Source organism: Pelophylax lessonae (genome assembly GCF_965119305.1).
Source record: "Pelophylax lessonae genome assembly, chromosome: 2".
NCBI classification, from domain to species: Eukaryota; Metazoa; Chordata; class Amphibia; order Anura; family Ranidae; genus Pelophylax; species Pelophylax lessonae.
In genome coordinates this window covers 388,744,441-388,757,093 of record NC_138769.1, presented here as the reverse complement: position 1 = coordinate 388,757,093, position 12,653 = coordinate 388,744,441, and the positions used below count along the sequence as shown (strand labels likewise).

General features: G+C 42.9%; 1 protein-coding gene across 2 annotated transcripts in view; it reads right to left on the bottom strand.

The window, feature by feature from the left end:
- TRIM37 (tripartite motif containing 37) overlaps positions 1-12,653 on the bottom strand; it is a 442,208-nt gene that overhangs the window by 338,756 nt on the left and 90,799 nt on the right. For both annotated transcript variants that reach the window (XM_082244828.1, XM_082244829.1), the window contains exon 7: positions 6,580-6,703. In XM_082244828.1, the coding sequence (XP_082100954.1) occupies positions 6,580-6,703 (124 nt within the window). The remainder of the gene's footprint in view (positions 1-6,579; positions 6,704-12,653) is intronic.

Genomic DNA, 12,653 nt, shown 5'->3' with positions numbered 1-12,653 from the left:
ACACTCTGCTCATTGAAAGGTTTGCGCTGTGCTGCACTACTCTACGGCACACATTTTTTTGTTGGGGTTCCAAAGTTTTGCTATACCATGTTCAAACGGTTCCAAGGGAAAAATGGATTGGGAAACCCTGCTTAGGAAAAACAAAAAAAAAAAGGTTGGGGGCATACACTCATACAAGCCTGCATAACCATATATACACATGACGCACATGCGAGTGTACCAGGGTGGCAAGCGCAGTAACGGTATAAGCCATAGCTGAAGGTGTGGGGGCGTGTGTGAAAGGGTAGGGGGAGAATGGACTGGTTTTCTAAGTCTTCATCCATTCCTCCTGGAGACAGAGCATCTAAGGTATCCAAAAAGTCAGCCTTTCGCAAAGATGCTTGAAGCACTCTGCTCGGGGGGGAGGCTCCTGAGGATACACTCTATCACCCAAACTTGGAGACCGGTGGAGGACTGTTGATGGAATTCTTTAAAGTGTCTCGAAAAACTGCATTTGTCCTTTCCTTCTTATACTGTGCGTCGGTGCCCCTCGAATCTTTTTCGCAGAGTTCTGATGGAGCGGCCTACATAGAGTAGGCTGCAAGGGCAGGATAGGCAATAAATCACAAAATCTGTAGAACAAGTGTAGAAGTCTTCAAGGACATAATTATGGCCTTTAGTGGTAAAGGACTTTGAGCCATGTTGTACAAGTTTGCAGGTGAGGCGTTTGAGTTTTCGGCATTGGAACATGCCTTTCAAATTGGAGAATGTTGGAAGTTGATGACTAGAGTTCGTGCAAGATTTTATAGTTTACTTAGGGCTATCTTACTCTTGATGAAACGTGCCCTCCTATATGTGATTTTAGGGGCTTCGGTAATGGACTGTTTCAGATGGGGATTTTCTTGAAGAAAACCCTAGTGTTTTTGGAAAATCTGTTCCATCTTTTTATGCTGGGTATGGAACTGGGTTTTGAATCTTGTGGTTTGGGGTTGCGATCCACCTCGGTTCTTGGGGCTGGGCAGTTTGGTTAAAAAAAAGTAGCAAAGGACTCCTTAACCAGGGGGGTGGGTATCTTTTTTCTAAGATTTTTTTTCTGTAATAGGTGGCCCTGTGCAGTGTAGTCTGTTACGGGTGCTATTATGTCGAAGATGGCAGAATTTGCTCTTTGGAATGTTGGAAATCCATCTGGGATGGTGACAGCTTTGATAGTGTAAAAATGAATTGCCAGCTGTGGGTTTGGTGTAGTTCTTAGCATAGATCGGTGAGTCTTCGTGGCACAATAGAAAATCCAGGAAGGCCACATTGTCCAGATCGCATACCTAAGGTATTGGAGTTACAGTAGGAGATTACTTCATCAACTAATGGGCGTGGACCATCCCAGATGATGATGATGATGTCATCAATGTACCTGCCAAAAAAAACTATGTTAGCAGAAAATGGGTTGTTGGCCAAGAGGGATTGGTGTTCCCACAAGCCCATGGTGATGTTGCCCTGTACCTGTAGCTTGGGGCAAAATCAGCACCCATGGCTGTGCCCTGTACCTGTAGGTAATAATGATCAAATAGAAAATAATAGAAAATGGCATTTGGAATAAAATCTGCCTGCTTCAGGTTGATGTATGGGTCTTGAAAGAGAAAGTGCTTGACAGCCTGGAGTCCGACTTAAAGTGGAGTTCCACCCTAAAATTTAACTTCTGTCCATCTTCTTGCTCCGGGTCACCTGGAAAAACAAATGGATAATCGCAATTTTTTTTTTTTTACTTACCTTGTTTTAGAAGAAAATATACTCACCTTACTTCCTCTTCCTCTCTCTGCGGCCACGGCCCGTCGTCACTTCCTGGCTTGCAATGATTCCTGGGAGCTGAACGTCATCGCTCCCAGGAATCAAAGCGCCTGCACCGGCCCCGACGTCAGTTCCGGTGCAGGCGCGTCATACCTTGCTAAACAGCTTCTGGGCATGCCCAGAAGCTGTGCAGGGATGACGCTGCAGCCCCGGAACTGACGGCTGGGCCGGTGCAGTGCATCGTGGGACCGAAGAGGGCGGAAAAGGACGCAGAAGAGGATCATGCTGGCTTCAGCTGCCTACACCTGAGATGGCAGCGCTGGACAATACATTTTCAAGGTAAGTATTTCTTCTAAAAGTGCGACCCGGGACAGTTCAGAGGCTATCCATTGTGGAATGCACTAGCCCTGACTGTCCCGGGGGTATCTTTATGTATTTTTTTTTTTTGTTTTAGGTGGAACTCCGCTTTAATGGGGGATGGAGGTATATAATGAAGCTTCATCTAGGAGATAACCATGGTAAATGGAATTCCAGGTGTTTTAAGGGCATCAAGGAGGTGTATGCCATCCCTAATGTATGCTGGTAGTTGCTGGGCTAGTGGCTGCAGAAAATGGTCTATGTACATGGACAAGAAGCTGGTAACGCTTTACATTGCTGCCACTACGGGGCGTCCAGGGGGGTTCTTTCTGTAAAGCTTTGTGGATCTTAGGTAAATGATATTAAAGGTGTGCAATAGTAGTCTCTATAAAGGAAGGAAGCTTCAGAACCACTAGTAGCGAATATATATATATATATATATATATATATATATATATATATATATATATATATATATTTATAAATAATATAATATAACATTTGACCAATATCTCCTCTAATGCCTGTATATAGCATTGAAGGGTGTAATATCCTGGCCACATCCCTATCCCTATCAAATACCACTTCAGAAATACCCTCTCATACAAGTCATATTACTTTTTGCCTGCATAGTGCACATTTATATTTTTTAGCAGCTGTCCTTGCTCCGTTAATTCTTCATGTTTTTACATACGGTAATTAGGTAGCCCAATCACCGTCTTTTTCCTCCCCCTCCTCCCCACGTACTCTTTCACTTTACTGCGGCTCCCACTAACTGAATTGTGCGGTCGAGCGATAGGCAGGGCCGGCAAGCTGTCAGTTGTTGCCCGCTGATCCCCCCCCCCCCCACTGCTGTCTCATAGCTTGAAGAAGGATGACCGTTCAGGAGGCCTGAAGACAACGTGTCTCCTGGAGGATGCCATGCTGATTACCAAACGGACTTGCAGGATGTTATTCTCTACATCCACTAACTTGCTCTGTTTTGAAGTGCAATTTTAATAAAATGTAGTGTTTTTACCTATCATCTACACTTAGATCAGCGCTTTTTTCATACAGAGCCCTTTCCTACTCTGACCAGCTGGCTGCCGTTTTAGCAGACTCTCCTTCACTATAATTACTGGATTGTACTTTATTTACATTAAACTGAACCCTTCATATGGATTTCCCCAACAGCCACCTCTTCTGCTATTGTTATCATCCCCACCACAACCCTAGTCACACCAGACCTGCTAAAGCGCTTGCCTACCCCCAACTCTCTTGAGATGTTTGTACAAATTAATTGGAGTTCACCTATGGTAAATTCATTTGATTGGACACGATTTTGAAAGGCACACACCTGTTTATATAAGATCCCACAGTTAACTGTCATGAAGATGAAAGATTTAACTCTTTGGACTGAAAGGCAAACATTAGGTCTTGAGAAAACCAAGCACCGCTCATCAACCGGCCAATACCATCTGTAGAGTGAAGCATTGTGGTGGCAGCATCATGCTGTGGGGATGTTTTTCAGAGGCAGGAACTGAGAGAATAGTCAGGATCAAGAAAAAAGGGTGAATGCAGCAATGTACAGAGACATCCTTGATTAAAAAAACTGTTCCAGAGAACGCTCTGGACCTCAAGACTGGGGCAAAGGGTTATCTTCCAAAAGGACAACGACCCTAAGCGCACAGCCAAGATAAAGGAGTAACTATGGGGGCAACCCTGAATGACCTTGAGTGGCCCAGCCAGACCCCAAACTTGAACATCTCTGAAGAGATCTGAAACCGGATGTGCATCGACACTCCACACACATCCAACCTGATGGAGCTTGAGAGGTCCTGCAAAGAAGAATGGGAGAACCTGCCAAAAATAGATGTGCCAAGCTTGTAGCATCATACTCAAAAAGACTTGAGGCTGTAATTGGTGCCAAAGGAGCTTCAACAAAGTATTGAGCAAAGGCTATGAATACCTATGTACATAGGATTTATTTATTTTTTTTTTAAGTGCAAAGATTTCAAACAAACTTTCACATTGTAATTATGGGGTATTGTTTGTACAATTTGAGGAAAATAATGAATTTAATCCATTTTGGTATAAGGCTGCAACATAAAAAAATATGGAAAAAGTGAAGCGCTGTAAATACTTTCTGCATGCACTGCATTTGCAATAACCTATCTTCTGAAAGCAGAGGCCCCGGAGAATAAAATGGTGAGAGTTCCACATTTTTATGTCACACGATATTAGACTAACAGTTTATCAAAAACATTTTCAGTAAAAGAAAAAAATACACTGAAGTGAATATTGGTGCACACTACAGCAATATATTAGCCAGCATTTTGGCAAAATATAAAAAATGCGGTTGCACTAAGTAAACAGATACTTTTAATGTCTATATAACCAAAGCGCTCACTCAGTTAGGAATTTTAGGCGTGCTGCTCTCCTTGAGTGGGGAAACTCCACAACACTGAAAACAGGCAAAAATGGAGGCGCAAACACCAAGTGCATTACCTTTCAACACCTCTAAAAAGTTGATTAAAAAGCCAAAAACATACTAACAAACCTAAAGAATATAAAAATCGCATATCCATGTCAACCATTATATGGAGGACGACACTTCCCTGTACTTAGCCAGCTAGAGCTAGTCCATTATCCTTAGGGCTCTACATTTATACTGACTAAGCAGATGTAGGTCCCTCCAATACTCCGAGTAGAGCAGAGGGCGCAGTCCCGCAGGTAGGAATGGCTGACCTGAGATTGCGTGACAAGTAGGGTGAGTGCTAACCTTGGCCTGAGATCTGAGAAAGGGGATCGCCAGAGGGCTGGATATTCTACAGGGTACACATTGCAATAGAGCACACAGTGTGGCAGCCCTGGTCCCAATGCCTCTTATTGTGGGTAAGGAGTGTCTCGTAAGTCATAGGTCCCATTATGGCACCAAACATCACTTAATATACTGCAATATATGGACCGACTGAAAAGATTTTCAACAGTCCCCGATTTTAGACTGCGATCTACACAGACTTTACCACCACTTAGCTCTGCCCAGTGCACATGGAGGAGGGGGGAGGGACCTACAACTGCTTAGTCTGTATAAATGTAGGGCCCTAAGGATAATAGACTAGCTCTGAGGAAGGAAGCCTGTCTACCGAAATGCGTTAGCAGTCCAAGTACAGGGACATGTCCTCCTCCACATAGTGGTTGACATGGATATGCGATTTTATTCTTCATGTTTGTGAGTAGGTTTTCAAGTTTTTAAAAAACAGATATTTGTATCCTGGATATAACTAACTTTTTACACCTTTTTCCTCACTTAAAGTAGAATAAGCAAATCTTTACTTTGTTTTAGATAGAGTAAGGAAGGGTTATAACCCCGGTCGTTTTTTTCTCTCTCATCTGTGTCCCACTGGGGAGATTTACCTTCACTTCTTGTCCCATAGCCAAAAACAGGAAGTGAGAAGAAATACCTGCAAATTAAGGAGATCTGTTGAACCCCCCCCCCCCCCTCGCACAGGTCACCAGAACTAGTGTCCTCAATTGAAGATTTCTCCTCTATTAGGAATCTGGGGACAACCCAAAATTTGGGATTTTCTTTTAACTATGGTTTCTATGATAATCATAAACAGGAAAAATAGAGCAGATGAATCCTCCTAATAGGGGCAGAAGTAACAGTAAAAACCTTTTGCCTTTAGTCACAATTCAACTTTATTGCTATCACATAGGAGGCAGACAAGCCCCCTAAGCTATAGCATTTTGCAGAGGCATGTTCTCTTTATTCAAAAGATCAAGGGCCTTTTAGACCCATAATGTCTCCCCTGACACCTACTGAAGCCAATGGAGCACAGATCATGCTTCGATTGTTTTTCCCTGGCCACAGCAGGCAGCAAAAGGGACTGCCAAAAATCTGACTGACATAATACATGTCGCTTCAAGGTTCTTAGTAATTTAGAGATCAGTAAGCAGAATATCCAATAGACTCCTCAAAATATTATGAGGATAAGAAACCATGCAAATAGCATTGCTCATGGGAATTGAAACCAGAATCTGGTAGCTGCAACATCACAAATCATCTCAGTTACTCGGCCTTTATATTCTGTACAAAAAAGCATAAAGTTTCAACCAAATTTGTAAGCATCCAAGTCTCTTCTTTTACTGCATTCTTTTAAAGAACCACATTTGAATCTTTTAGTACCCATACTTCATGCGCTCTCCCAGCCAAGTCTGTGTTGTTACCATGCATGCCCAGCCCACCAGGAGACAAAACATATCAGAGAGTGTGGCTTGAGGAGTGGTGCAAGGTTGAGGCCATCTCACACATGTTAACAACACAGACTGGACTGGGAGAGTGGTGATGTATACTACACGCTACCATGGTGATGATTATTAATGCCAGCACCACTATTCTTGAGCACCAGCAGGACAATATACATCTTCCTTTTTTGCTTAGAGCTGCACTACAAGTATAAACAGGTCAATTATAAGTACCCATGAGTGTAATAAGCTTGTTCTTAAGCTGGGTATCCAATCTGGCAATCATCATCTCCACAGCATTGCGGATCTCCCTAACACGTTCATCCTTAGCACCTCTTACAGCTTCAACGTTTCGCTCCTACAACACAAAAAACATTAGAATAGGGAAAAGTTAATTAGGAGAACACAACACATTTTTAAAGACCTATGCATACTGTATATTTATCAACAAATCTTACAAAAAGCAGAAATTGATCTTGCACATATGTACATCTGTACAGTCACTAAATTGGCATCTACAACTGTTATGCAGTCCTGTTTCTCAAGTTCCCCAAAAAATTTGATTTTTTTTTGTACTCACCAAAAAATCCTTTTCTCTGAGTCGATTAAAAGGAAACAGAGATCTTGGTCTCTGACCAACAGATTATAGCACCACCTTCAGGAAGTAGTTTTGAAATGTCATCAGCATACCAAGGGTTTCTCAAAGGGTCCAAAGCTTAATTTACATGGTCACACGGTACACATATAGCAATGTTTCGGAGCCGCAGGGCCCCTTGGTCAGGCAAGTGACCTGTCTGATGTAGGGGCCCTGCGTGGCTCTGAAATATTGCTATATGTGTACCATGTGAATAAAGCTTTGGACCCTTTGAGAAATCCTTGGTGTGATGACATTTCTTCACTCTTAAGGTTTCCAGCCCATGGTCATTACAGCACCCAACATTAATACAGCCATTTTCATGAATGTGTATGTGGGGAATATTGCGTTTGGATCTTCATGAGTAAAACACTAGGCAAAAAAAAAAAAAGCACAGCCTAGGGGCGGCCCTTGACTGTGGCTAAACCCTTCACATGGAAAAAGTAGCTCAGTTAGTCACAAAGCCGCACTTCAAAAAGCAAGTGATAACAGAAAAAGAAACAGGAGAAAGGTGGGCGCTGTGTCTTAATAAACTCAGATAAAAATATTTCACAATGGGAACAAAATAAATTGCATTTTCTTTTTTTGTTCAATGAAGGATGTGGTGGAGATCTTGATCTCGGACCATAGGGACAACTAACAAAATCTCTGCAAACAGAATACAAGAGACTTTCTCACACAAGCATCCCTGTTGACCAAGTGACAGCGAGGCCCAGTTTCACGGAATACCGGGTGCCTCCCCTATAAACCCACCCCACTCCATGAGTCGTCCTAGCAAGCAATGTAGTATAGTCAAGGAATTAAAGGGAGACCCATGTCCTGTACTGTACTCTAAGATATGGAATTTACAGCGAAGCCAATATTCCTCTAATCCTAATTGTAAAGTAGAGGACATCCAATTAATGAACGAAGGGGTAGGCAACAACTAGGTACACCAAACTAACAAACAGCCACAAAAGGTCAATAGAGCCAACTTTAGAGTGCCGCTGTAAGACACTTGCAGTCAAAAAACTGCATCCACAGACACTGGACATCCACTTAGTATACCTGTGAACAGATGACCAAGTGGGAAAGCTCAGCTACAGAAAACTGTTACTGGAAAGCACAGGAAACTCCCACGACCACATGGAATTGGGCGTGTAACATCACAGGAGGGGATTTCCTCTGTGTGGTTTGGAGCAAGGCATAAGGATGGAGCGACCCTCTTAACTGTGATGGAAGGTGGATACCAACTTAGGATGATTTTGGGTGCAGGACTACCTTATCATTGAGAAAACAGTCAACAGCTCTTTATAAGAGAAAGTTGCTAACTCAAACACGTCTGACAGACATGATAGCAACCAAAAAGGCCACTTTCCAGGACAGGTAATCTGAGGGGGAGTCACCTGATGGATTCAAATGTTAATTACTGTACAGCAGAGAGATCCAAGTTGAGATCCCAAGGAAGCATCATCACTGAGGAAAAGTGTTATGCAGGCCTTCAGCAGAGCAAATGTTCACCAGAGATTTTTGCTGTAGCTGCCTTTCACCTGCTTTATGCCAAAGCTATGGTTAGGAGAAGGGTGCAGAATAAAGGGGAAAGAAATATGAAGCATCTGGGGTGCAGACAGTCCGGTAGCAAATGGTCAGGTGGTAGAGCACCTGAGCAACCACTGGTGTGATGCAACACCTGGTCGTTCCCTCCATACGAAGCACTGAATGTATGAGTTTTAGTTCCCAAGTTTGAAAAGTTTATGTACACTTGTTTTCACATAACAGTCTGGGACCCAGGCTGACCAAGCCTTACCAGAAGAAATGAAAAGAGCTAGCATCATGGAAAAACTAAAATCCGTGAAACACCATAACTCCTAGACTGCTACAAAAGGGGTTAACCACAATAGTGCATAGAACGAGGCTTACGGATAGCTAAGGGTAGGGATAAAGCAAGTTTCCTTTTCAAAAATAAAATAAATACCGGTATGCGGGGATAATAATAGGATGACATTGATGACATGATCAAATTGTTGGAATAATTAGAAAGAACCTAATTCTCTTTTATAAAAATAATTCCTATATACTAAACTCTATACCTTTGGTAAGGGTTGTAGGTTTTGAAGCCAGCGAGCACCTGCTTTGGGCTCCCTTCTGTCCCTCAGCCTTTTTGTCTCTAAATTCCCTTGCTATACCTGGCTGAATCATCCTGGTTCTTACCTATGTGGATACAATACATGCAAACACTAGACTGAATATGGTCTCACAAACTGTTAGAGAATGCCACAGAGGTGAGAGGTCTTCTTTCCACTGTACTGGTGGATTTTTAGGTTACAAACAAGAATCCCACAAGGGTTGAATTTGCTTTGGGATGTTGATTTCTATTTAAAATAAATTATCCCCCAATTTCTTTCCGTTCCAGATAATTAGTATGTGAAACTGTACTTAACCCTTGGAAAGGTTAACAGTAACTGCGGTTCAGGTATTCGGTAGTTCTATATTCTGGACCTTCCATGAAGAGGAGAATATCTGACATCTGTTACACTTTAGGCCCGTACACACGTACCGATCGTCGGCATACAAACGTCGGTGGACGAAGGATCTGCCGATTGTACGCGTGTTAGTATGGTGCCTCCGACAGATGTCTGCGCACAATCCGCGGACAAAAGTCTTTCTTGCAAACATGAAAATATTTGTATGCCGACACCAGAACGGACGATTGTTCGCCTGTCAGTACACAATTCGGCCGACAGACCGCAGATTTGCAAGACTGGGCATGCTCAGAAAATAGAAAACACAGGGAAAGTTAACCATTACATGACATCACTTCTGCAGTCGGCGGACAAAATTCTTGTGCTGTCCTTGTGCTGTCTTTGCACTTTTCAGCAGACACCGACATCCCGGGGAGAAAAGAGGAACATTTGTATGCCGACCATCGGTACGTGTGTACGGGGCTTTAGTTACAAGTCACCCGTGCAGGCTACTTACTAACGTGCCGTGCTAATTTTTTTGACATCTCGTTTAGTGTAATACCAGTGTACGCACATCGAGCAATGTTTGATTGGATTTTCTCTTTGTGAGTGTTGTGCATGTGGTTTCTCAGGTGATTGGGCTTTTGTTCCCTTCTCCATAGTAACTGGGGGATGGTACGTTATTCACCCTCACATTTGTTTATTAGTTATTGTGACTGAAGGCCGTACACACGATCAAATTATCGAAAGATCTGTCGTCCGTCTTTTGTGGCATGCTAGTCTGATGTGGAAAGTGAAGAGGTTATTTTCATACGAATTTTCCCGTACGACAGAATTCTACTTCAGAAGTGATGTCATGTGTTGGATTGCTTTGTATGTGTTCTTTCGTCTCTGAGCATGCCTAGTCTTGCTCTTAAGATTTTTTTCCATCGAAATCTGTACTGAGACGAAAATCGGACGTTGTATTACGGACAACAAAAATTTTATAGCCTGCACATCAGGATTTTGTCAGCCGAAAAGTCGGAGTTGGCTGTCGAAAGCACCAACAATCCCACCCCTAGGGGAACTGCTTTTTCACATAATCTAGAGGCATGATGGCAATCTCCAGAATAAAGCATTTAACCCGAATAACTTCTTCTCTTAGAATTTTGGGTGGCAAATACCAACTTCCCCGCTCCATTCGGATTCAGTGCTTTTATACTTATAAAACTTGTTACTACACATACTCAAGTCCTGGTTTTTGCCTTAAAAATCCCACCCCTAGGGGAACTGCTTTTTCACATAATCTAGAGGGATGATGGCAATCTCCAGGATAAAGCATTGAACCGGAATAACTTCTTAAACAACAATCCGAAAATCGGCAGATCGGTCGTCAGACGAATTTTCCCTTCAGATTTTCTTATCGTGTGTACGGGCCTTTAGGCTTGCATAGGCTGAATCACATCAAAATGTTTATCCCTAGATTTTTTTTTACCCCATCACTGCATTTGATTATAGAAAAATAGATTTTAGTTCTCTGTAATGCCGACTATTGATTGTTTCTCGTGGCAATGGCTTGCAGAGGCTAAGAGCGGGGCACCAGTATGGGACATTACCTCATTTGATCAGGTGTATAGGGTGATCGTCTGTTGTTTTACTGTATCTACCCTACCTGTCCACGACACTGGACCATATATAGAGTCCAGCCTTTGTCTGTCACAGTAAGCATACCCCTAAAAGGGGTCTTCATGGTCTGGGCTCCACAGGGATGGACAATGGCCTGGCCTGTAAAACACCCTGTGGCAGACTACACACACTGCACAAAGTGCCACGATGAGCAGGATCCAGTGCCTGTCCAAAAATATGGCTCCATTTACACCTGAGAGTATGGTTTAAGGTGTTTTGCGGGTGTTTAGATTCAGGCATTGACATCTAACAAAAACGCCTGTAATCTGCCAAAAAAGCAGCTCATGTCCTCTTTTGAGCTTCAGGTATTTAGCTTCAGGCAACAAAACGCCACTGAAATGAATGGGATTTTGCTAGTTGGGCATTTGGAGACTTCAGAGATGAGCGTTTTACGAGCTGAAAAACACGATGGTGTGAACAGGGCCTTAGAGATTGAACTGTTCTGGATTCACTTCTAATGTTATATTGACAGACAGTGAAGAGTTGATTTAAAAAATGCAGATAATTAATTAGGTAAGCCAAGAATGATTTCTACACAAGGGAGAAAAGGGTATATCCTCTTAAGACACTAGCAAAAATTACGAACACAACGTGAGGTAGGGTTATAGGGGGGGAGACACTCAGGGGACGTCTCCTCAAAAGCTTTGCCAGTGTCCCAACAATGACCTGAAGGTACGAGCATGTAACCTAGCGTATAATTATTCATCCTGTGTTTCATACTGTACAATTAAGATAACTGGATTTTTGTATTACCGTAAAATCCTTTTCTCTGAGGTTCACTGGCGGACACGGCTCCATGTCTTCAGACCATTGGGCTTTATGCTGCTCTCTCTTCAGGAGTAGGACTAGGCGGAAATCTTTTTGGTTATGGCGGAAATCTTTTTGGTTATGCCCCTGAGGCAATCCCAGAAGGTATACATCACTTCCTGCTATAGGACTTCAGTTTGTAACAAGCAGTGTCAGACTAACATATAACACAACAGAGGAGAGGGTGCTATATCCTTAGTGAACCTCATAGAAAATGTTTTTACGGTAGAGACAAAAATTCAGTTCTCTTTCGTTCACTGACGGACACAGCTTCATGTCTGCAGACCATTGGGATGTGCCAAAGCAGTGTCAGTATCAGGGGTGGGAAAAACACAGCAATACACAGAATTCCCAACAAGGCTAAACATAGCCAACCAAGTAAAAACAGGAGCTTAACTGGTAACAACTGGAGCTCACCACCAGGAAAAAAATTACACCCTCAAGAAGCAGAAGCCTCTGCAACTGCAGCCTGCAAACTTTGTGGCCAAACGCCTCATCCGAAGATGCAAGTACATCCACCTTAAAAAAATGTTGTAAATGTGTGTATAGACGACCATGTAGCCACCTTGCACAAATTAACCACCGATGCCTAATGAGGGAAGGCCCAGGAGCCACTAAGCGCCCTAATAGAATGCGCATTAACAGGGAAAGGAGGAACCTGGCCCTTAATGGAATAGGCCTGCACCATCTGCCTGATCCACTTGGAAATGGTAACAGCAGGCGGGGCCTGCCCCTTATGAGGTCCATCCATAAGAACAAAC